Source organism: Equus caballus, chromosome 4 (assembly GCF_041296265.1).
Source record: "Equus caballus isolate H_3958 breed thoroughbred chromosome 4, TB-T2T, whole genome shotgun sequence".
Taxonomy (NCBI): Eukaryota; Metazoa; Chordata; class Mammalia; order Perissodactyla; family Equidae; genus Equus; species Equus caballus.
In genome coordinates, this window is record NC_091687.1 from 58,197,931 (window position 1) to 58,224,316 (window position 26,386).

A 26,386-nucleotide genomic window follows, 5' to 3' on the forward strand; every position below is an offset into this window, starting at 1 on the left:
CTTTGAAAAAGACAAAATTGTAAGACAAAGTCTCAATGTCCACAGGGGTTTGGAAGCTGGTTGGTGAGATCATTAAAGGACTGCCAAGGCAGCCTATAAGCCCCAGGCTGATGAATAGTCCATTCATGTGAATGTTTAAGCAAATCTCTGCCCACCACCACCACCCAGCACAAACGTTCCAGCCCTAGAGAGCCCCAAATGTGCTTTGAACCACATCCAGTGGTTCCAGCTGGTGGCAGCCTCAGTGGGCAATGAGGAAAAGTAGAGAAGGGAAGACAGTAGCTCCTCTATTTGAAGATAATCACAACAGCCACCTTTTTTGACCACATACTGCATGCTGTACCAAGAGCTTTACTCACGTGATTTGTGCTCCTCATATCCACCCCAAGAGATAGGTCTTATATTCTGTTTTGTGAGATGATGACACTGAGGCTGAGATAAGTAAGGTGAATGACCACCAAGGATCCCCAGAAAGTTAATGTTGCAAGGGGCCTACATCCCAAGGTGAGCTGAGCCTATCTCCTAGGAGGCGGATCCAAATAGTCTGTATCAGGGGGAGGGGAGAAGAAGGGCAGGAAAGTCACAGAATCTCGAGTTTGGAAGGGATGAAGCGCCATTGATACAGGAACTTGGCTTTTTCATTGGCCTTGAATCGCCAAACACATGCCTACAAAGTTGTTTTCCATCTATGCGCCAGCGTGCTGGACTTCCTTTATTCCTACTCAAATTTTATTCTGTTTTTATTTTCTAGTGAACACCTGACCATAGCAAATAGATATAAGAGACTGGACAATTTACTTTTCTAAAGGTAGAACTGGCAATATCATGGAAGGATTAAGATAGTCCACAAATACCTTTTGTGGACTTTTAAGATGTTTTGGTGGCCAATTATACATATTTATATTGTTAAAAATTGAAATGTAAAAGCAGAAACTAAAACAATTGTTTTAAAAGGTCAAACCATAAAATTCTTCCTTTCCTTCTAAATAAACTTCTCAGTATTAAACATTACAGATATTGAAAGCCATTAGTCACGTTATATTTTGTTCACTCTTTCCTAAATCAAAAGAATTGACTTTCAAGTCAAGGTCTTGGCTGTCCCTCACTCAGTTATCATCTGCACCTATCAGGCCAACATCTGGGTAAACATGCCATTAAACAGGTATCAGTTACCACTGGCCAAGATATTTTCGCCTTTGGGCTAACGGCACTCATACAAGCTCCTTGGTCTCAGACAATTCTAATAAGTCAGTGTTGTTTCATTTTAAAATAAATGTACTACTCCCACATGTAAGAACATCCTTAGGCCTTTCTCTTAGCATTGAAATCAGATGATTCATGATGACTTGACCCACAAAGCAGATATGTAATGAGCAAGTTCTGAAATATCACCAAGAATATAAGATCAGAATTTATACAATTATATACGATAAGCTACTCCTAAAGAACAAATTTAATTTGTGCTATTGTTAAAAAAAAAAAAAACCTCTTCAAAGCTGTAACATATGAAATATCTTAGTATATGTTTGATTCATTTTATGAAAAATATTTCTAATTCCTCCTAGGGAGACTTTTGGAGTAAAAGATGTAGAATTCTCAAACATGGATTCAGTGGCTCAAATCAGACATGAGAAACGTACTTACAGTTAAGTAAACCTTGCATCTTAAGAATACATGAGATTATTCTAAATATTCACTTGTTGAGAAGAACATAAGAGCTAATCCAAAACACTTTTATAGGCTTTTTAAAAAATGATTATACAACGCTTTAAATCACAGTATGTTTATATTTCCTTGAAGAAACAGAAATATATAATTATGGCCTTGAGTCTAAAGTATAAAAACAAATTAACATGAACTTCCACTTATAAAATTATATGCCATTTTCCTTTCTTTTAGGAATCAAACTTTGATTTTTCTGGGGCATATTGCTTCCCAGATATTTTAAAAAATAGAACTAAACAGGGGCTGGCCCCGTGGCCGAGTGGTCAAGTTTGCGTGCTCCGCTGCAGGTGGCCCAGTGTTTCGTGGGTTCAAATCCTGGGCGCAGACATGGCACTGCTCATTGAGCAACACTGAGGCGGCGTCCCACATGCCACAACCAGAAGGACCCACAACGAAGAATATACAACTATGTACCGGGGGGCTTTGGGGAGAAAAAGGAAAAAAATAAAATCTTAAAAAAAAAAAAAAGAACAAAACAATATATTTCCCAGCTTCACTTGCAGCTAAATATGCCCACAAAACTAAGTTTTGGTCCATGAGACAAAAGTAGAGCCATGTGTGATAAATAGATATGTGTTCTTCATGACTTGCTCCATCCTGCTGCCTGGACTGGGATGCTGCCATCCATCCTGGTCCCTGAAATGATAGTCAGACTCTAGGGAAATGGAGCAAAGAGGTGGAAGGAATCTCAGTCCTGGCTGATTTCAGAGTGGCCTTACCAGGCCTGGACTGCATTTCTCCATATTTATTTTCATATGAGAGAGAAGTATATTTATACTGTTCAAGTCACTGTTAAAATTTTCCTGTTATACGGAACCATGCCTAATTACAAATAATGCATACACACAGAAAATTTTCAGAAACTCAAACACATGATCAGTAATGTGATCTGGTTCTCAAGTTTCTCAATTAACAAAAGCATTTAAGGAAACATTTAAGGAAAGATAAGTATTGTGAATTTATCCTGATCTCACTACCGTGGATTTCTAGAACGTGTTGATGAAGACATATTTGCCTTGCATATTTTTGTTTTTGTGTTTTTTTAAAAAAAGAACACTCTGCCCAGAAGACTGTCAAATAGTGTAAATTATCATCATAATTCTGAGATGTACACTCCCAGTACGGCAGTCAGCACTAGAAGAATTTGAGCTTACTAAAATTTTCTACAAGTCATCAGTGGTAAATGAAAATGGCTTGCAATGCCTTCAAATTCAGATCAAACTGAACTGTGACGTGAGAGAAGATCCAAAATTAGGATGAAAAGATCTTCACTCTGTTCTTTTTTTCTTAACAAAACATATGATGTGACACTAGATTTACAATATCTATAGCCTGCTACACGAAAACAAAATATGTGATATTAAGCAAGACAGGAAGAAAATTTAGGGGAAAAAAATCCAATTTGCTCTACGTGCTATGTAACTCTCTCTTCATAACAGGTATTTTAAAGCACACTGAAAGGGATGTATTAAGAAGGAAAATAGCAGATGCTTTCATATAAGAGCCACTATCTATCATGGGTCCTGACACATACACCCATTCCCCAAAACTATGTTCATTTTTAGACTGAGAATTTAAGAAGAAATATCTAGCCAGGTACACAGAGTGCAATTAATTTGTACTTTTCATCTTCACACTAAGAGAAGCTCATTTAAAGGATTAAAAGATTTAAAAGTTAGAAGATTCACCAAGTATCCTGTATGCTGAAGACAGACAAGAACAGAATGTCTGAAGCAGAAAAGGATACAGAATTGCTCTGAAAATAATTTTCTGTCACTATTTAGATTACAACAAGATATTTCAGTTTTCCATACTTTCTGTTCACCCATATTTAACAATTCTGTCTAATTTCATATTTATTTCTGAGATTTGAGGGAAGGACTGCCAGCCAAGTAGCAGCCTTAAGAAGGAGGCAAAAACGCAGCAAACAGAATGAAAAGAATGGTTTCAATTGTAGAGCAAGAAAGCCCCAAGGGCAGAAAATGAGGATAATGGGAAATGGGAGGGGAAGGTTTTAAGGAGAAAGATTGCAAAGAGAAATGAGGAAAAGCTCAATTATAGGTATGTTAAAGGCATGTTAAAGGCAAAAATTCTCCCACTCAAAGAATATCTCTTTTAGACACGTGTTTGTCAATTACAGCAATTGTGTGGCATTGCACCCTTTAAATGAAGCAATAATTTGATTGAAACATGCTATGAGAGATTAACATGCAGTGATTATAATCAACAAATTATCATCCACTAACATTCCTTCCTCACTTATAAGATTATCTGAAGTACACACTCTTACACAGACAAATCACTTGTGTAGTTTTCATTTTCTAATAGGAGGCAAAATTTTGTTTCAGGAAGATGTCGCAGTATTTTAAAATAAAGACAAGGACATCTGATGATTTCACTTTAAATCCATCAACTGTCTGGGGAGATGACAAACAAGAACTCTGAGAGAGAGAAAAGAGAGTTTTTTCATCTTTCAACATTGTCTTAAATACAGTTTGTGTAATTTCAGTTGCTGATGTTACAGTGAAATTATGGTTTTGCTAAAATTATTAGATGTCAAACTCACTATAAACACAATATCTCTTCTGTGTGAATTTCAGAATCTGTTGCTCCTTTCAATTTGCTGCTCCAAAAATGCCTGATTTGCATCACACATTTAAACAAGTTTCTGGAAATACAGGTAGACTCAAAATTACAAGTGTTTCTACTAAAGCACAATATTAAGTATGCAACAGACCCAAAACTCACGGAGAAAATATGGTAGTTTTAAAAACTTAAGAATTGAGAACAACATTTTCTTTTTAAAAGAACAAAACTCCATTTCCCTTTTAAAAGAACAAAAAAAGATAAAGATTTGCAAGAACAAAAATCAGCACCAAACTAACTGAGAAACTGTGCTACGGAGATTATAGATATAGAACTACAGATAGAACGGAAATAAAAGTAGCAGCCTTTACTCTTAAAGAGTATATATTAGGGAAATAGAATATAAAGAGAAAATTAAACAAAGCTGTTATCTTTCTCAAATTTGTTTTTATGAGAAAAAACACAAGTTATATTAAGGATTTGTGTTTCAAAAGCAACCTTCATCCCATGTCAGACTAGATAGATTCAAGTCAGTATCTGATTCATACAATAATAAAACCAAAGACTATTAGGACCTCATAATTCTACATGAACTTTGTGACTTATTAGACAGGGCCTTTATACTTTATATTTAAAAATAAGATTGTAATTTTACATACTCTGATTCTTTGAAAATTGACAATTCATATGCCAATTTATGGCAACTTTCAGTATAACCAGAATATTTTATTCATAATACAAATACAAATAATGCAGCCATTCTAGAAAACTAGAAATTTACTGAACTACAAAGAAAGAAATACCTAAGGTTCCTCACAGTCATTTATCCAAAAAGATGAGTATCAAATGGGCATCCGAGGTTGAGGGAAAGCATTTGAAGTGCAGCAAATTAAATGTAAATATGGCAAATAAAGCAAATAAAATGTGCCAATGTTAAAAAAAGAAAGTCCATTCACTTCTAAGTTTTTCGTACTGGCTGCAGTTTACACAGGGAAGCCCCTCACGGTTCAGGGTTGAGGAATCATCATCAGGATCGATTTTACAGAAACTAGCAGTCACGTGCGTGCTTCTTTTAGAATACAGCGTGAAGGAAACTTGGAGACCCTCTATCTCCCCTCCAGCTCTAGGACAAGGCCTTCACCGTAACCCTTCACAAAGCGGTTGCTACTTTCCTTGAAAGTATTCAAAGAAAGACTAAAAACTCTTGTTAAGACATCCAAGTTTTCCAAAATCCTTAGTCAGGAGGCTTAAGATCTAATTTCTAAGGTAATTCTTGCCCTTGGTCTATTTCATTTTCCATTTCCTATCTGCAGATCCTCTTGAAATTAATTTCCCGTAGCTGTACAATACTTTAGTTTGTTTCCAGTGTACTCTAGACTTACACTTGAACTCAGAGTACCAGAAGAGATCAGTGGCGTAAACATGAAAATGATGCAATTTAAAAAAATGCATTCCAGTGATCCATCCTCATTCTAAATAGGGACTGTTTCCCTGAAAAGCATGCTGTATACTCCTACTTATCTCCTTATCCATTAGACATCTTCCTTTGCCCACTGGTTATGCTGTAATGACAACCTCCACACTTCCATTATTAATCAGTGTATGTTAATGACCTTATGCTTCAGCTCTGTCTCACTTCATTTCACCTTGCTTCATTACCAACAAGAGTTTAATTAACCCACAATCTACTGGCAGTGTAAAAGCATCAATTCCCTTGTTACCATACATAATATTGCATGTTCAAAGGTGGTATGAATAGATTAGTTCCGAAGATGAACACCTCAAATGAAATCCAAAGTCAAAATCTGATTTTTAATCACTTGTCAAATGAGTGCTCTGATATAGCATCAGCTGGAACTAGGACCCTTCCTCCACACCCCCCATCTTTTGTAACCTTCTCGAAGTAGCTAGCTCACCCAGTGCCCATCATGCTCACAGCTGGAAACCAAGAAACAGGTCTTTGTGCTGGAGATTAGATGCTCTTAAGTGGCTACTGAAGCACCTGATTTGGGGTTTATAGCTAGAGTTGAATGGTAGGTTTTCACTTGAATTATGACTTTCATCTATGATTCTAGTCACTAGACAAAAATGATCTCTGGGATAAAGCTAGGAATACACCTGGGTTCATTTCCAGATTCAAATGATTACTCTATCTCTGAAGCAGCTTAGTTCATTTCTTCTACCTTAGCTCCTATGTCCATTAGATGAAGACAATTATCCTGTACAAGGATCCATCTAAGGGAGAGGAAGTCTGGCTAAAGGGAGTGGCGTCTTGAGCAATCTTCAAATCCCAGCTCTCAAATCTGGAAGGAACCTCAAATGTCATGTGGTCTAAATCCTCTGCCTTCATAAATGAGGAAACTGAGAAGAAAATTTCTACAAGATTCTAATTATCACTTTGTCAATATTAATTTATAAAGTCTCCCAATGCTTCAATTATGGTCAGCAAATATATTACATTCTCCATACTAGTAATTACGAGAGAAGCTAACAGAATGGCCAAAAACCCAAACCAAACCAAAACGAACAAAATCCATAGTACCACAATGATAGAGCAGAGCAGAAACCATATTCTAATGCGAGCACTTTTACTTCCAGCTCTCTCTCAACAGTACTTCAGGGATTTTCGTTGTCACTGCAGATAGCTGTTTCAAGCCTTCCCTTTATCTGGATAAACAAGCCTTCACTCAACAGTGGCACTCTGCATCTGCATCTGAGGCACACCCAGGGCAGCTGGAGTTGGCGCTAATGAATTTAGTTAGTCTTCATCTATGCAAACAAAATTAACCTAATATTTAAAAGTGACAGTTTCATAAAGCTGAAAAAGACCTCAAGTGGCAACTGAGTCCAGTTATTTGTCTCTGAGAAAGCTATTTTCACAGGTCAAGATGATAAAAGGCCGATATCGAATATTTCCATGGATGCCAATTCTATGGCTTCTAGCCCTGGCTAGTACCCTTGGGATAGCTACACCTCCTCCAAATTTCTTTTACTTCTTTTTTTTTCTTCAGTTAAGTCTATTTCCTTTGGTTCTGAACTTTGTTGGACATAACCAACAGTTTCATGTTAATTTTCTAAAATACTTTAAATACATTAAAATATCCTCTAGGTTCTTTATTTTTAAAGACATGTGGATATAGTCATCCTAAATGAGTACTTGTAATGATATTGGTTATTTAGCACCTATCATTTAATACCCACTATTTCCCTTTTTTGGTTTTTGTCTGACTCCCTCCACTAGAATATAAGCCCCACGAATGTGAGGAATGTGTTTTGTTTACAGCTGTGTCCCCCACATCTAGAACAGTGCCTACATAATAGGAGGTCAAAGATATTTGTAGAACGAAGAAATTAAATTTTTCTAAGGCATTCATTCATGTGCATATAGAAACTGAATAATTGAAAATGCACTGTAATATTTTATTATAGAAGTAGTGTGCAAAGCTAAAAGTAAAGAAATTACAGAGAGATGGCTAGTATAAGAGGTAAGATGTAGTAAATTTCATCCCTAGGGGAAAAGTTACACTTTTCTCATGCAGCAGACTCTTTCTGAATATCCCAAAATGGCTTGGTAATAAAACTCTGCAAATGGATTTTACTATTAGGTGATAAATCAAAGCTATTCTTTGGAAATGTTAGAGCATAATTTCTCAAAAAAACTTCTTAAAACGTTTCCCATTGGACAAGGGTATATACAAACAGACTTAAATCATCACCAGGCATGGCCACTGGATCTTGGATTCCAAGCTTCCTATCCCATCAACATTCTAACTGCTCTATGACGTTAAAGAAATGCAGCAGGAATACAAACTAACATTAAGTCAGACCAAATAGCTCAAGACCTGCGCAACGGCTAAGTGAGGGTGATTTCAGCATAAAGTGACCCCAAGGTTCTGGAGGTTTTCTATGTAAATTCTCCTCCAGATCTAGAATTCTACGGTTCTGTGACATTTTCTCAAAGGAAAGGGGTTATAGAGAGCCCTCTGAGTTGGAGGGTTTTAGTGATGAAAGACACTTTGGAGATCGTCTCTCATGTATGACTTGCTCAAGGTCTTAGGTTGTTTCCTAATGGAGCCCAGATCTGGGACTCAAGCCTTCAGAATCTCACTCCAGCATCCTTTCTACTCAGCTATGTATGTTTTCTCCTTCCTTAAAACATTATTCTTACAGAAGCAAGCATTCTTGGCTGTGAGACCTAAAGACCACCCAGAGATTTTTGCAGTGTGACAGAACCCTGGCAAAAATCCAAATGGGTTTTGTTCACTATACCATCACCTCCTCATTCCAAGAGTTGAGAAATCAAACAGCTGTGTATCCAGTACCTGTGTCTCCTCTGATTGTTTCCTTTTTCAAAACCATTTCAGTGGATGGACCGGCAGTGCAGGTTCGTAAATTTTTAGTTTCTCAGCCTCCAAAGGCTTCAGAGCAGGGACCAGGGGATATGAGGCTGGACATAAAGCCCTGGGCAAGGAGTGGGGAGGGCAGGTAGAGTAAAGGGGGAATGATGTTCCTAACTCTCAGAGGCAAATATATAACTATTAGAAACTCAGAACACATCTATCAGGAAAAAATAAAAGGCCAGGGAGACAAAGTCAATGTTCTAGTTCAGTGGTTCTCACACCTGGCTGCACATTAGCATCATCTGGGGAGCTTTTAAAGCCCATAAGGCTTAGGCCCCAACTGAACCAGAATCTCTGGGATGGGACCCAGGCACTGGTACTTATAAAAAGTGCCCCATGAGCTATTAATATGCAGCCACAGATAAGATCCACTGGTCTATTTGTTACATTATAAAACTAAATAAAAAAGATAAGTACAAGATAATTTTACGTGCATATTAATTGCACAAAATCATGGAGAGACTTACCACCACCTAAAAATTTCTGTGCCTACCCTCAAAGTTTTAGTCCTGCAAAAGCCATGCTGCTACAGGGTTTTTAAGGTCTTGCCACCTGCAAGAGGCGGCCTGGAGCAGAGGCACCAAACATCTTTCCAAAAATCCTAAAAGGTAAGAAAATCAAGGAAGAAGTTCACCTAAATTGTCCTCTCCCTTTCCAACGATCACAAGAAAGCATTCTTAATTTTTCCTCACAAGAAATTTGTATCAAGTGCATACGACAGGCTTTGTGCTGGCAGAAAAGACGATAAGTTTTAATGAAAAATAAAGTACCTGTCCTAGCTTTACTCAAGGTTCCATCAGTGCTTTGCTCTAAAAAAGCCATTAAGCTGGCAACAGAGAATAACTTTTGGACTCTATCAATTGAGTGAGACACTCCTATAACAAAATCCAGGTACTTTCAGAGATGTTATTGCCTCGTTAGACAGGTAAGATACTCGCTTCCTCAATGACATGCTCAACCTACTAGGGGCTGCTGAAAGCAAACCACCAATACTGAGGCATCCACGACAGATCAAAGCAGGCTGAGCAGACAGCTCCACACCAAGGACACATTAATAGAATACACTGAAGGATAACCTCACGAAGTAAAGAAATCAGCCATGCATTGAAGAAAGCAGGTCAAGCTTAATAAGAATCAGCTGGTAGGCTTTACCTAGTCCCACTATCCTATTCTGTTTGCTTATTTTTCTTGGAAACCTGTAATCAAAGCCAATTTTCTTCAAAAAGATGAATAGAGTAAGGAAATGAAAATAAAGAGTGGAGCAAATAAAGCACTTCCTTTTGTGTTTTCCCTAAGGTAGACACATCATAATGCAGATTTAGAAAGAAAAATCTATAAGGTTTTTCTCTATATAATCCATCTCACACATAGTTCTTCCCTTGCTTTGAAAGAGAGATCATTATTCTCAGAAGCATCTCTAAGCAAAAAACACTTTACCCTTTCCAGGGAGGGGAAAGGGTTAAATAGGAGTAGCAACCACCGCACACCCTGCAGACCAGGCCTGGCTGCTGCAAACTTGCTCCTCCATCCCCCTGCTCCTCTACTCACAGCTTGTTTCTCTTCCTTCTTGCCTTCCTTGTAGTTCTCCTGGGCTGGGAATGCCCAGTGATGTCTGCCCTATTTCTGGGAAGATGAAAGATAGAGCTGCTTGATTTTTCTCTAACATTCCCAATGTTTCAAGTCAGAACCTGAACCTTGAAAGAAAAGGAAATCTTTGAAAAGAGCTTTAATCACTTTCCATGTTCACAAACAGATATCCAGTTACTAGACTCAAATAGCTGTTCCATTTTAAACAACGAAGAATTACTCATTCATTCATTCCACAGATATTCGCTGGATGACCCCTTGTGCCTGGTACCACCAGGGAGGAAAGGTATGCACATAGGGAACTATGAAAACGAGCATGGTAAGTGTTGTATGGATCTAATCATTTAGCGAAATCACCAGTAGGTTGCTTTTAAGCATCTCTAATATTATTTTTGGTTTTATCATTCAGTTCGATTTGGTGATAGAATACCATATGAACTGTTGTTTTCAATTCTGTTCTTGAGTCAAGTAGCAACAGGAATACATTATCTCAATTGCCTTGGCATTCTCCTTCCTATTCCATTCAAATAAGTAAACTTTGTCTCCACTCCCACGTTAACATCAATTAGTAATCACTTCAACTTGTCCTTTGTGATATAGAAGCTCTCTTTCACTGTGCCTTGCACCTAGATTTTCACAACTAAGTGACTTTTGTGGGAGAGAGATGGGAAAAAAAACTTGCTTGGCTATATTCCCCAGCCTCTGGAGGGTATAGGAATGTAAGAATGCAGTGCAGGCTCATCTCAGCCTCCAGGACCATTTATTTCCTCCCATGTACCCTTTCTTCCTCATTGCCACTGGGGCCATGTAGACGACCACCATATGGCTCCACCCTGCCCCATATGGCTCCATCTCTCTAAAAGGGGTGCTCAAGAACATAAAAACGCTGCTGTATACTTTTATTGCAGCCCCTTCTCATTTTCCTCCATCTGTCTTCCATATGTTTATGCGACTCTATTAGGCTCTTGCACACACAGTCCTTTTATAATGACGGTTGCCAGCCTGACCAAGATAAAGAACTAGAATTCACCTTTGTCAGTGATAATGGGCCTCAATTACTTTAAACATGTGGTTCATCTCGTATTCAAACTAATAACCACTTTTCTTCAATATGCACATGAAATTTATTTTATATTTATGATATTTCTCTTAATTTTATCAACAAAAATCACAGGGTGGCTTTTCTGTTGTATTTTCTCTGAGTGTTGTAAAGTTTTGAAGAACTGTATGTGACTTCCGCTTAGGTGTGGCTATTATATACACATCAATCACTCTTCAAAGTTGACTTTTTCATTTTCATAAAATTCTCCTTTATTTGAAGGGAGAGTTGTGACCATTTTTTCCCTAAAGTATCCTTGCAAAAATCTGAAGTTTATATGTGTCCTCTACAAACTCTAAGGAAATGAGTAGGAATGAGGAGATGCTGACCCTGAAGAGGCTCTTGCTGCCCTGCTCAGGTCAAGCCACTGAGTCCTGTCCTTTTTGCTGTGCTGAGCACGTGGCTAAAGTGACATATTTGATCCCAAGGCCGGTATAACAGCCACTAGACACCATGCACAACACCATGTCTCAGCAGGAGGCAACTCCTGACATTAGGAACAGTAATCAGAGCGATTTCTCATTCTCAGTGTTAAACAGTGGGAACTTGTTAGTGGGCACCTAGGCCATCTTTCTAAAAAGACTAATGACAACAGAAAGAAAAAAGAGATCAAGTAAGGCCTAAAACTGGCTTTAATAATTTCTGTACTTCCTAATATGACCTAGACCGAAAGTCTTGTATAATAGAACTGTGGTGCTATTAAGAAGAAAGCATTCAATCCCCCAAAACATCTGCCCGTTTAAGGGCGTCCTCTTCAGGGCAGATAATTTGCCTGTAATCTAGTCCAAACCACCTGTGTAAAGCAGTCCGGCAATCAGTACATGGAAAATTATGCCCAGTTCCATGATAATTATATCTGATGAAGCAGAACATGGGAATTGTGCTCAAATGCACAAAATATCGATAGACGTACAAAAACAACCCAGCACATGCCACAAGAATACATTTTTCTTTTAGCTTGTGCATAAATGACAAGTATTGATTCCCTCCCCAATTATATGCAAATAAGATATCTATTTAAACTTTGAGATTGAACAATAACATTATACTAGGATACCGATTGGGTCATTTTGCATTTTTTTTTACCCACTTATATATTTCACATATCTTTGTTTCTCTTAGTGTCCTTTATAATGCAGTGAAGAGCCAGACATCAATTATGTTCAGGAAAAACTATTGGGACACAAGGAAACTCCTGCTTGCACCTAAGCTGTCATTTTACAATCCTTCCTGCATGGAAAAAACCTAAGGAGTTACTCTGCACTAATTCAACCTACCAATACCTTTTATTAATGCAGTCACTATATTGCAAACTGTGGGCATTACAGGTGCTGTGATCGCAGGAAAAAGTGCCTTTTAGTCAGGGGATCAAGTTACAGAATTTAGGCTACAGCCAGAGGCCTATTTATTGGAATAATTGCTCCAGGCTGGAAGAAATTACAATTCTGGTTAAGAGAAGCAAGTACTTGCCCTTCTGTGATAAAGGAAGTGTGGGTAGGTCATTTTGTAAATGCAATGCAGTGTTTCCACAAGTGCAAGTGTGAAAAGGCTAAATGGGTATTTTTCTCCCAGAATAAGCAGAAAGGACAAGAAGTCAGATCAATAAGTCTTCAGTGAATAAGAATTTCTGGTCTGAGAAGTTACGAGTATCATATTCTGCACCGCCGGGCTTGCCCCCAGCAATTTGTACAGCACTTGGAAAAAGGCAGAAGTTGCTGCTAAGCTTACAGTTGCTGAGTAGTTGCATTAATTGTTGACATTTCCTCCCCCAGCTCAGTGCTTTCCACAGGCCAGGTGAATGCTTGCTAACCCCGACTCCTTCTATTTCTTTCCACTAAACACTGGCTATTGAATGTTGGCCTCTTGCCAACTGCCTTTAGGTGAGATTTGGTAAAAAAAAAACTGCCAAAGAAACAAGAACACCTGCCTTCGTATCATTTTCTTTGTACAGCTATTTTCCAGGCAGCTGCTTGGGTCTACATGTGTCCATTTACTGGATTTAAACAAAACAGCATGAGGGTAAGGGGGAGGTGCACAAAGCATATGCTATTTCAGCCCACCCTGGTTTCAGCTACAGTGGGAGCCTTGCCCCTAAGGATACTGACAAGGGCAGCCACAGATGTGAGTCTGGAAGGAGGAGACACCCCCTGCCTTACCTGTTTCTTTGTCCTGGACTTCTTCCAGGTGCAAGTCATTCAAAAGGTGCTCCAAAATCTTCTCCGGGGTCCCGGACACGACCACGTATCTGTCAGAGAGCAGAGAGTCCACCGAGTCATCCTCGGTTGAAGACTGCGAGCGGCTGCTCCATTCATCATCCTCATCCTCCTCGTCAATGTATTTGAAATAAGGCACATCGAAGGTAGGCAAGGGCAGCTCTCGGTCTGAGAGCGCCGCGGATTCCTTCCTCTCTAAATTAGAGTCAAAGACCCTCAGCCGGGAGCTGCCCATTGTGAACAGCTAGTAACAAAGGCATCCCCTAAATGCTAAAAGATCTTGCCATCTCTGTCCTTTCACTGGGAACTGAGTCCATCTGGCTGCTAAGAGCTCTGCAGTCAGCTAGAACGCTCGAGAGGCGGAGAAAAAGGGAGGGAGGGAAGAGGAGGCAGAGGGAGCAAGTGAGATGGAGCAGAGAAGGGAACGCAGGCGAGGGAAGGAAATAGGAGCGCGTGCCTCGGTGGAAACTCTCACCTCCAGTCGCTCTCTGCACTCCCGGCTGGGGGGGCTGGGCCACAGCACTGCACTTTCTTCAGCACCAGGACGTTCTGCTCTTGCTCTTTAACCTGAACAGTCATCACTTCATCGTCCTGCTTTAATTGTGGATGGGAGTGAGGGATGGAAGAAGGAAAAAGGGAGAGAAAATTAAAAAGAAAAAAAGGAGCTAACTAAAGCTGCATTCTCTTGAGTTGCTGTCCACTGTAATTTCTTTAAAGATGCAGAATAAAGTAGGAGTCTGCTCAAAAATCTCCCTCTAATGGTACAGTGTCCAGGCTCTAGTTCTACGGACACATAAAGCATTAGAGAGACATAAGTACTTTAGAGGAAATAGGAAAGAACATAAAGTGGGGATGGGATTCAGAGTTCGTTTTTAAAACCACTTGAACGATTTGAATGAAAGAATCTAAAGTTCGAAGTTTTAAAAAACACAACACACTAATTGCACGTGTACTATATTCTCTTTTATCTGGTTAATGCTTATGAAACAATCACTGTATCAAAATTGGAAGGTCCTATAAAACATCATTTAAACACTAAAACAATAAGCCATGTTATGTAGTTATAGCACATACATATATTCATCTACATCACAGCCTTACTTTAAAAGGTGAGCAAAAAACTACCCATTCAGCTCATTTTTTTCTCCGACTTGAGATGGCCTTCAAATTTATCATGTGCTTGTTTTGCCAGAATACAAGCAAAAATGGATCTCTAGCTGGAATCTCATCTAGGCTGAAATTCGGATGTCATGGGTGAGTGCACAGACTTTCTTCACTTCAGTCCGTTTTAAAAAGGAGAGAAGGCTGAACAATCATTCATTTCTGCACACACAGCTTCCACAGCCCAGAGCCAGCATGGCCCGCTGACGTGGCTGTCGGAGTCGGGCTCCGTGCTGACCCAGCAGTGTGCAGCCTGGTCCTGAGAGATGAACGCTTCCAGAGTGCGTAGCGTGAAATTCTCCTGATGTGCGACACCCAGGAAGAGTAAGGTAGCCCAAGAAAAAAAGCACTGTGAAATACATGTAAGAAAATTTAGCCTCTCTATTTCTGAGGATCTGAGCAAAAGATTAAAGGAAGAAAAGTTGATAGCAAGTAGGCTTCATCTTAAAAATGATGTTGCCTCTTTAAAAAGGGAAATACATCCTAGGGTTCCTAGCACATTTCTGCTACTGGCAGAAAATCCTACCTATAATTAGGTACAAACACAAAAAAAGGATATTTTTCCCCCAATGGATAAAAAATACTCTGTCCTTGTGCCTTATTAATCAGTTCCACAGATCTATCAAGGACGTCAATGTATTTTATTCCCCTCTCCTAAGAAAAGGAAGGCATTAATCTTGTCATAATTGCCAACCAATCAGTGATAAAACTGTGATTTCCATTCCCGGTGTCCTGATTCCTGAGAAAAGGTAGCAACCTAGTCATTTGAGTCTTCCAGGATCTTCCTAAAAACAAAAAATATTAGTTGTTCTAAACAGCAATATAATTTTATGATTATTTTTTAATCTTTTAGTGGCAAATAATTTTACTATGTAAAACTGATGTATTACATTTCAGCAAGGTCAGACATGCAGTTACTGTGGCAATTAATGTTGGATATTCATTGTTAAACTCCCTGAGGACGGCAGTGTGACTTCTGTAACATGAATACCAATGTGTAATTGCTATTTTTCATTTCTCCAAAGGGCTTCTTTTGTTATCCATATGGCTGAAGTGAAATAAGGTGCCTGGAGAGACAGGCATATATTGACCGAAAAAAAAAAAAATAATAAGGGGGCAGAATGTAGGTCTGGGATACTGAGACACACAGAAATAATTTAGTAAACTGCAGATTTGAAAGGACAAAAATCTTTCCCTGGTTTTCCTCTCATTATAAGCCATACTCATTTTAGATGAGCCTGCTGTCATTCTGAAGTACATTTTACATTCTACGTGCACGTGATATATGGCATTATTAACTTCCACGGGCCATGCACATACATATGGATGGGAAGGGTTTCTCTAATGTCTGTGTAACTAATATGTATTACAGGGCTGTGCACAGAGCAGCCACACTCTGCTGGGCAGGGGAAGAGCTGAATCATATTGATGTACTATCAATAGCATCTTATGTCATAGTGATAGTTTCCATTTTGAAAACCTGTTAAAAAATAAAGAAGAGAAAAAGCAGAAAAATCAATGTATAAAGAAAGATGAAAGTCATCTAAAATTGCCAGGAAAACATAATAATCCTATTTATTAAGTCTGGCTCTCAAGAAGGAAGGCTAAATTAATGCCTCCTGACCCATGCACCTTTACCTAACTGTTCCTCCTGAAAAAGAGCAGAAGTACCATGGTTGAGGTTTTGGGTATGAAACTTTATTCTAGTGTTTGCTTGGTTAAGAATGAAAGTATCTGGAGAACTAATGATGGAAAATATGTTCAATGACAAACAGTTCATGGAATGCAAGTAAAGCATTAAAATGCTTATTTATATTCATTCTTCAGCAAATAGTGAGGGTGTCCTTTGGGTAAGGCACTTGCTGAACCCCAAGAGGCAAGCAACGATGAGTAAGTTAAGTACCCTGCCCTTAAATGACAAGTTAATAGGCTCCATAACAACATAAGGCTAACTCTGTGAGCACCCTAAGATGAGGGCAAATGCAAGCGACGGTGCAAAGGCAGAATCCATGGGATTTGATAGTGAAAGCTCACTGCAGGGACAGAGAACAGGAATGTCACTACATGGGGCAAAAATGTACAGAGGAACTGGTTCTGGTGAGACTGATGAATCTAGTTTCAGATACTGATGTTTTAGTACTGATAGCACATCATGCTGTGGATGTTTAGTACGCAGTTAGAAAAAAAGAATGATGACTCTGGACAAAGGTCAACGACAGAGACAGATCCGTGAATTATTCCAGTTTGGGGAGTGGATAAGATTGTCAAGGGGCAACAGGAGAGAAAGGGAACTACGAAGATGGGGACAAAGGAAGAAAAAACACAGAAAGTAGGGAGTAGGATGTGGGGGTTCAGAGCCACGGAGGAAACCTACTCATAGAGATTATGAAGAAATAAAAACAAAGAGAACTTGGACAGCACTGTCTCAGGAGATTCAAGGAAAAAGCTCATGCGTTGCAAGTTTACAAAGATGATAAGTCTAAGGAAAAGTGATGACGAGATCACCTTGGATCCAGGGGTGGGAACAGAAGTGTTAATGTGTGAGTGAATGTGGAGGAAGTGAACAGACAGGGAAGACCACTTCCTAGGAATTTCATTTTGAAGGGAAGGAGTCAGACCGAAGAGTCTGCATGGCTGGGAAAGGAAGCGAGGTGAAGGGGCATAGAGAAGAGGCAACAGGGTCAGGAACACAAGTGGAGGGGTCGGGCTATAAAAAGATTGAGATTTCTTCCTTTTAAAGATTTTTTTTATTTTTTTCCTTTTTCTTCCCAAAGCCCCCCGGTACATAGTTGTATATTCTTCGTTGCGGGTCATTCTAGTTGTGGCATGTGGGACTCTGCCTCAGCGTGGTTTGACGAGCAGTGCCATGTCCGCGCCCAGGATCCGAACCAACGAAACAGTGGGCTGCCTGCAGCGGAGTGCGTGAACTTAACCACCCGGCCACGGGGCCAGCCCCGAGAGTTCTTCCTTTTAGAGAAGATCATGGGAAAGAGGATGGGTGGAGATTTAGAAAAAAATTAAAGTAGGAAAAATAAGGAAGCTGAGGTAGATCATACGAGATGGTCTCTATCTTCCTAATAGAGTGGGAATTGAGACCATCTTGTAGAGTGAGGCGGTTGAGGGTGAAGTTGGTGGCCTAAAGAGAATATTACTAGAAAAATGGCTTCGAGGGGTGCAACAGGGGATAAAAAAAGTCATGGAAAAAAGGATTGCCAGGTAGCCTTGATGACTGCTGAGGGTAGAAAACACACGGTTATGGTTTTCTGGCTTTCTGCTGAAGCACTCAGAAATCTTAGAGGAGAATAGTGAATGATGGAGTCCACCCAGGAGAAGGTGCTGGCAAAGGAGACAAGAGGAGGTGACAAGGGGAGGGATTCTGGGCAGTGGTCAACAGACCACGAAAACAGCTCATCGCCACATGATATCTGGTTAGGGAAAGAAGTGAGCCAAGAAAGAAGCTGATAAACTAGGGAAATGTGGAGGGACCGAGGACAAGTCCCCACAGGAGCTAACGGAGGAGGCAAATGGTAGAGGAGGAAGGAGGTAGAGGCTTTGATCAAGAAGTTAAATATCTGAAGTGGAGCCGTTCAGAGCAGTGAAAACTGAGGAAGAGAAAAGCAGCCCCTGACCTCCAGGAGCTGGCCTGGCACTCACAGCTGGGCCTTGGTGTTCTCCTATTGAACATCAATGATTTCATGAAAAATCAACATCAGACAAGGCCACTCTGTGACCAGGATGGAAAAAGACAGAAACATGGCCACTCAGTAATCATATTGGAACACAAAGCAAGACATCAGCCAAGCCAGAAAATACCAAAAAGCCAGATACCGAGGGGCTGCTGCTTCTTGCCCAATTACAGCTGTAGCTTTGCTTTAGTCTTCCTTCCCCACAGATAGTCCAATCATAGAGTTACCGTTTCTTGACAACATCTAACCCAGAGAAAAGCCCTGCTTCTTTAAACCCTCCCCAAAATCACCTAACACAAACCCAAGTCCCACAAGTCTTTTCTCTTAACACCCTCTTAATACTGAGCTGCTCCAGAATTCCCCATGGTGTGAGGTCTCCCTCACTGCAACAAGCAGTAAACATAACTTATTCAACTCTGTTTTCCTGGTGATCTCTGGCTAGAGGACACTGACAAGAGTCAGAAGATGCTGCCTTGCCATTAGTATGGAGTGGTATGGAGATGGTGGTTAATGAAGTCAAGGATAAAAAGCATTTCCGTGTAAGGGTGATGAGAGAGTCATACACAGGAATATTCCTGAAAGTGATCGCAGGGAACAGGGCTCAGAAGATGGTGAAGTAGGAAACAGATAATAAAGCTACTAATGGAAGTGAGAGAGCACACTGGAGTGGAGGAAAGATGACCCAAGCAAGTGGCACAGGCGTCAGGAGAGAAGAGGCTTCGGTAGGTGCAAGAATGATGTGGAAAGTGAAGTGGGGAATGGGGTGTATTCCCAGAAAGCACCATGTTCCTTTATGCCTTTGTCCATGGTGCTCAGCCCTGGTTTGTACACGTTCAATGAGAAATTCCCCCCTCTCCCAAAAACACAATTTAGCCCCCAGATCTGCAGAAACCAGTTCTTTCCCTCTTCTCTTGAAAGGATGGTGGGAAGAACAAGAAACTCCAACAACTGGGCCAGATGGATTCTTCATAGCTTTGCTTAGGGGGATGTAATTTGGGATGAGTGGGGAGAAGGGGAGCAGAGGAAGTGCAAAAATAAATGTGTCCTCAGATGAAAGTGAGGGAGGATGAGGGATGAAGGGAAGCTGTTTGATCAGACAATCACAGGACCATTGAATGGAGCCCATCAGGAGTATGAAAACAGAAGAGGCCTCCAAGTTTTCTCTGCTCCTCATCTGTGTTCCATTCTTTGGGCGAGTAGCTCTGATTTATTTTCTTTTTATGGCTACATTTCTATCCTGCCAGTGAATTTTGAATGAATAGAACCGGTCGGTACCTTTGACTTACTTTAGACTAACTTCTGTGATCACGATCAGCTTTGGTATTTCTAAATAAAACTTTTCTTTCACTTATTCACATGAAAGATTTATTTTTAGGATGAAAATACTTACAGAGCGATAAAAATATTGATTTTTTTAAAGTACATAAGGTGACGAATTGATGCTCACAGTTTAGCAGGTCTTAACTTGTACTGTCCTGAGCCGAGGATCTGACTGTATTTATATTTTCACTCATCATCAGCACTAACAAGAAAAAGTGATTACTAAGGGATTTCTCAGGCCTGCTGGAATTGTCACAACTACTTGCTTGATTTTCCATTATCAGAGATAATGGAAACACAAAGAATCCCCTAGCTTGATGCCATGGCATTCAAGAAGTCATATAAGTAGCACAAGTTGCAATGCCGCGTCCCCTCAAGTTTGTGAACACAGTAACTGAAGATGCTAACTTACAGAAAATATTCCTCTCCCAAGTACTCACATAAAGCAGCCACTGGTATTCTCCATGGCGTCGTGTCCCTGCTGCTCTGTGAGCAAAACTCCTACAAGAGCGTCACTGGGGGTTCATGGATGGGCTTTAGGGACTCAGAGAACCCTCTGAAAGTATATAAAATTGTTACATGTAGGCACATTTTTCTGGCAGAGTCCAGAGTGTTAAGGCTCACTGAAGTCAATGAATCCCAAATGGTACAAACCATTCCATACGATGAAACTCATACTTATTACCTCATCTAAGGAGCCTCCTTTGACAAGTGTCCTGCCACTAACACACTCTATCCAGACAAAATGCCCAAAGAACCCTGTCATGAAATCCACCACACTAACCTGTAATCATCTGTTTCTTCTGTGTTCTCCACTAAATGATGACATCTTGAGGGCAGAGATGTGACCTCCATTTTTCTTCCTAACACACAGCTTAGGACCTGGCATGTGATACTCACTTGGTAAAGGTTTATTGAACATGCAAATTAATGAGAAAGAGAGTCAGTGAATTACCTTTAAAAGGCAGAATTCTATCTCACATGGCTCAAAGGTCACTCTTACTACGAGGCTTCCTTTACCCTCTCCACTTAGTCACTTTTCTATTACAGTGCTCATCACATGAGATAATTGTGTTTTGAACTTGAGTGTTATAATTATTTATCCCATCTGTCAGAATTCTACCAAACTAAGCTCCACGCAACTAACATATAAAAGGCCACCCAGCTAACACAACACTAGAAAGGCATTTAGTAAATGGTATTGCCCCTCAGTCTAGGGCACATGAAAAAAGAGGGGTAGGCATGAACAGGTTAAACTGTGGGCTACATTGTGAACTGGGCAAGATGTGTATTTTGTGCCCTCTAATTTTCCCTTCCTGCTACACTGGGCCCCAACGAGGAACCTCAATGCTCCTCACGTTGGCCCAGTGCTCCATAACCAAACCTGGTTGAAGCAGGCAGCATCAGAGAACACTTCAAATGGAGAACACGAAAAAATCACCTAGTGTGATGCCATAGCATTCAAGAAGTCATATAAGTAACCCAAGCTGCAATGCTTTTTTCCTTCAAGTTTGAGAATACACTAAATGAAGATGCTAACTTAATTATAGGAAGGCATTTGCTATGGACTGCATGTTTGTGTTCTCCCTCCAAAAATTCATGTTGAAACATATGAAGCCCCAATGTGATGGTGTCTGGAGGTGGGGCCTTGGGAGGTAAGTGTATCATGAGGGTGAAGCCCTCATGAATGGGATTAGTAGTCTTATAAAAGAGGTCCCAGAGAGAGCCCTCGCCTCTTCTGCCATGCAAGGACAGACCAAAATGGCCTTCTATGAAGCAGAAGGCGGGCTCTCATCAGACACTGAATCTGCCAGTGCCATGATCTTGGATTTCCCAGTCTCAAAAACTGTGAGATAGAAATTTTTATTGTTTATAAGCCACCGAGTCTGTGGTGTTTTGTTATAGCAGCCAGGACAAACTAAGACAGCATTTATAGCCAAGGGCTTATTACGACTCCTTTCATCTCACAACCTTCCTGGTCTAACTTTTATTCATCTCACAAAGTTCACTTCAAGAACTGCCTCCTCCAGGAAACCCGCCCCCTCCACCTCCAGTCTGCTTTGGTTGGCTCTTCTCTGTGACCCCACAGCACCACGTGAATCCTTCTGACTCAGCATTCTGAAAAGCACATATTGATACACTTTTTTGTCTCCCTTCTAAAGCATAAGCTCACTTGCAGGCAGGCACCATATCTTCGTCAACAGTGAATTCCCAACAAATAGCCAGGTCTGGACACTTCACAGATACTCAAAGAACATTAACTGAATGAACAAATGAATGAACAAAAAGACGAACGGATAAATGCACATTTTAGAGTGGAAGTTTAGAGACCACCACCTTGAATCTCAAAGAAAACATTTCAAGCGGTGAATTCTGATGGTGCTGAGATAGCGGCTATTTTGCTGAAAGGAGCTCTTCCTAAGGATATTACCGGTGTGCCCTGTTCTGCATCTTGACCATCAACTTAGATGAAGCACTCAAACAGATATGAGTAAACTGAAAACAGCTGGCATGCTCTTCCAACTCGACAATGATAAAGCTAGGCATGCGGTTACACGTCAGATCAAATGACCTGCTCTAATTCAGGATCTTAGCCTGAGGAGAACTGATGTGAAAAATCATTGTGAAGCAGCCTCAGGACTTGGCCAATATATAAGAAAACGCACGATAAGTATTTTTTGAAGTATAAAACGTCATGTAATTATTAGTTACTGGATCATTAAAAGCTAATATAGTTTTATCTCATAGTGGTAGAGGTACCCACAACTCAAGAATTAAGGGGATAGCACAGCCATATGCCACAAACAGACCCACTAGGAAGGGACAAGAAAGGAGGGAATCAAGCCATGGCAGGCAGATAAATGCACAACAACAAACATTTATGGAAAGTTTATCATATATTGGGCAAAGCTAAGAGCTGAACATCCATTATTTTATTTAATCACTACATCAATTCTATGAGGTAAATACTATTAAAACTCCCATTTTGATAAAGTAACTTGGCCAAGAATGATCAGGGCAAGGGCATGGTAAAGCTGAGATTGAACCCAGATGGGCTCAACCACAGAGCTTAACCAGAAACACAGATGTCCCCTAAAGATGGTCAATAATACACATTAGAGACTACAACTATCGAAAAGGACTTGGTTTACCCTTGGAGCTCACAGCCAAAGCAGGCCAATCTGCTTCATGGGTCACGCAACAGGTACGTCTAAGTCATGGTGAGGCTCTAAACCATTACAGTGGCCAGTTTTTAGTTCTAGATGGCCAGTCTGGTTTGAGAAAGCCACCAACGGACTGAATTTCAAGAGCAGAGGAGGGTTGACAAGGGCTGGGAGTGGTGTCAGGATCACAGCTAAACCAGCTCAGGCCAGGACAAAGCTCAAGACCCAGCGAGGTGAAAATGAAGTGCTGGGAGGAATAGAATTAAACACGGCAGGGATTAGAGGAGTCTGTGGGCACCTGTGCCAAACAACTTGGATACACAGAGACAAGCAGGTTAAGGCTGGTGGGGTTTCCAGTGCATAAGCTGCCTTAGGCCCGACGGGCTCAAGCGCTGGGTAGACACTGAATTGTACATTTTAAAATGGTTAATTTTATGTTATGTGAATTTTACCTCAAAAAACAAACAAAAAACCTGGGCTGCGATGAGCCTGTGGGCACAGGGGATTGCTGATGGAACCACACAGAACCCTGCATCAAGAAACTACAAGGAGGTCTGAGAAACATGCTCAATGAGGTACAGTCCAGGTACCTTGAATGTCTAAGAAAGAAAAGATCAGAAGAATGAGACTGTCGTAGGTAATTTCCACTTTCTGAGCTACCCTGCCTTGTGGGAGAGGGAGCCATAGGCTTACTCAGGATGTTCTAGAAAGGTGACCTTCCTTTAATGGATGGCTAGATAAAGGAGGCTGATTGTAGCTCAATTTAAGGAAGTACTGACAACAGAGGCAGAATGAGCTCTCCCTCAAGCTGGACCAGAGCCTGTCAGCAGTATCACAGAAAACGTGAAGATGGTTCTTCAGTGAGAATGGGGCTGGACAAGATGATCTCAGCATCTTTCCCAACACTAAGGTTCCACAAAATTCAGCTGTCTTGACTCCAATTTTCTCACAGAAGCCCCATGTTGGCTCTCCTAAACAGGAAAATTGCACATGATTTAGCAGTTAGGTATCTCTTCTCATCTTGTCCTATGGAAATTCACACAGAAGCTTAGCAAACCAAACCACAAATGCCCACATCTATTCTTGGACTGTAAATGTGGGTATGGCAGAATTGTAATACTTATCTGAAAAAAAATCTCCTCCAGCCAAAACCAATTTTGTCTGAGAACAACCTTCACGGAATTTGCTGATAATGTATCTCCTGAATCTTTTCTCTCAAGAAAAAAAAGTAAACAGATTTTTTTTTTTTTTAAAAAAAAGGTCAAAAGAATATTGCTGGCAAGAGAGACCTGACTAAGAGAGCACACTAAGAGAAAGATTAAGTAAGCAGATGTGTGTCAAGGTGAGCGTTGGCTTAGATTTACCAGACTGCAAAGTGGTGGCCTTACAAACACATCTTTGTACAGGCTACTCTGGCAGAAAGAGAGTATTCAAATAATGATAACGGATTTCTTTTTTTATTCCACATGTATTAAGATTAATAACTCAAATTAAAGCCTAAAAAACACTAATAGGACTCATCAGATCAAAACTAACAAAATCTAGGTAAAGTCTGATTTTCGTAAGTGTGAAAACAAACATAAAGTTGTTATGTAATATGACCAAACTCCCACAGAAAACCAGTAAACATGACAGGATAGAAAGCTTCTGGCTGCTTGAGAAGAACTCTGTTTACTAAATCCTATTGCCTCTAATAATTATCATGTAAAACAACTTGTCTAAGAACACTAAAATTAGGGAAAGCCTAGGAATTTGATCCTAAGGGCAACTTCAGCTGGGAAACCTACTTCACAATATAGCAGGAAACATGGGGATAGACTGTAATATCTTGAAATATAAAGTCAGTATCTTTTCATCCCAAGTATATTTCAATATGCAGTATTAGCTTGATGGATCATTCTGGCAAAAAAGAGAGGCAGACTCAGCTGGGGTTCTGAAAGTGTTTAACGAAGGAACAATTTACAGAAGTGTGGGTAGGTTTGAGGAAATTAACCAAAAAATGGTGAGATAACCATGGGCCAGCAAAGAGGGAGATCTGACTACCCCTGGGCCTGAAGGGGTGAGAGGAGGTAAGAGTGAGTGAGAGACTCCCAAGGAAGAGGGGCAGTCACAGAGGGACGTGGTCATTGCCAGAATTGCAGGAGGCAGCAGGACAGAGGTGGAAAGAAACTCCCTGAACTCTCCCTCCTGCACTCTGACCTCCTGAGACATCTCCCATTGGCCAAATCCCATTTGGAGGTGGAAGGCAAGAGATCCAGGGTGATACAGTGCACAGGGGTCAGGACTCACTGCCCACCACCAGAGAGCAGACATGAGAGCGAAGCAGGGCATGCAAATGAAGACAATCAGTGCACTTGACCTTTCAGTGTCCAGAGAAGCTTGTGTCAACTTATCATTAATTTAGATGCCCACCTTACAGGTCATGTCGTCCATCATCTTGCTGTTAGGAAAACAACTCAAAAAATCTAATAGCTTTAGAGTAGGGTATGTTGTTAGCATTTCACTAGCTGACGTAGTCTAATTCCTGCATGCTTTACTGTCTTAACACTCTTTCTTGTCTAATACTTACATCAGTTTACTGCAACTCAGATCCTACAATTTGCTTCATACTCAACACTGCCCACATGACCCTTGAGAATTGTTATTAAATTACACAGGTGTTATTGTTTTTAACATAAAAACAAATTTTTATTAAATCTTTCCCAGCAAGTCCTCTAGTTCGAGGATAAAAGTTCTTGCTTGATGATCAGATTTGGGGGTGGGGATGGAGGGGAGAAGAGAGGAGCGATGTCAGGACAAGTTCCACTCTGATATTAGCGGCATGAGACCAGGGGCTTGATCTGTTTCATTCTCTGTGCAGTCCCACCATCCAGAACAACACTGCCTGTTAAATGAATGAATGACCTAGTGAATGATGGATGTGCAGACAGATACCATACATCAGAGTGGCCCAAGATCACGGAGAGAGAGCTTACCAAAGGCAAGGAGGTAAAGGTTCAGCCACACAGGGACTCAGTCCAGAGAGCAGGCTAGGGCAGAAGGGAGAAATTCAAGCGAGAAGGCTGCAGAACAAAAGGTTAAGATCTAGACCACCTGTGGCTAGGAACCAACGCTCCAAAGTCAGATGTGGGCAAAAAGTCTGATTAATGGGCACAGCTCACTTACAGCAGAAACGGAGTTTGAATCTGACTCTGGGGTCTTTTGAGCCACTTCTCATCCAAGGGAAGTCCTGTCCTCAGAGAAAGGCTGAGTTCACAGCTGCGGAAGAGGCCTCAAACTGTACTGAGAGGACAGGGGCCATGGGACTTGCCTTCTCTGGAGTGAAATCCTGACCACCGTTTAATAGCTGTATTCCAGAGGAAAAAAAGGTACTCCCCAAATCCCAAAGTGTCATCCAGAATATGAGGCTATTATACCCCTCAGAAGATTTTTAGATACTAAAAAA

The 26,386-nt window shown here is 40.5% G+C and overlaps 1 protein-coding gene and 1 long non-coding RNA gene across 12 annotated transcripts in view; one reads left to right on the plus strand and one right to left on the minus strand.

Annotated features, from left to right (window-relative positions):
* The window catches only part of RAPGEF5 (Rap guanine nucleotide exchange factor 5), a 349,321-nt gene that overhangs the window by 55,513 nt on the left and 267,422 nt on the right, over nucleotides 1-26,386 (minus strand). For 5 of the 11 annotated variants that reach the window (XM_070264267.1, XM_070264266.1, XM_070264268.1 and 2 more), the window contains 2 exons: nucleotides 14,086-14,204; nucleotides 13,554-13,642 (listed from right to left, as the gene is read on the minus strand). The exons of 1 other annotated variant lie outside the window; for it this stretch is intronic. In XM_070264267.1, coding sequence (XP_070120368.1) covers nucleotides 13,554-13,642; nucleotides 14,086-14,204 — 208 coding nt within the window. 11 annotated transcript variants of the gene reach the window in all.
* Nucleotides 14,768-19,808, plus strand: LOC111773190 (uncharacterized). Its single transcript, XR_002807457.2, has 3 exons — nucleotides 14,768-14,864; nucleotides 14,946-15,133; nucleotides 17,546-19,808. It is a non-coding gene; the product is annotated as an uncharacterized lncRNA (long non-coding RNA).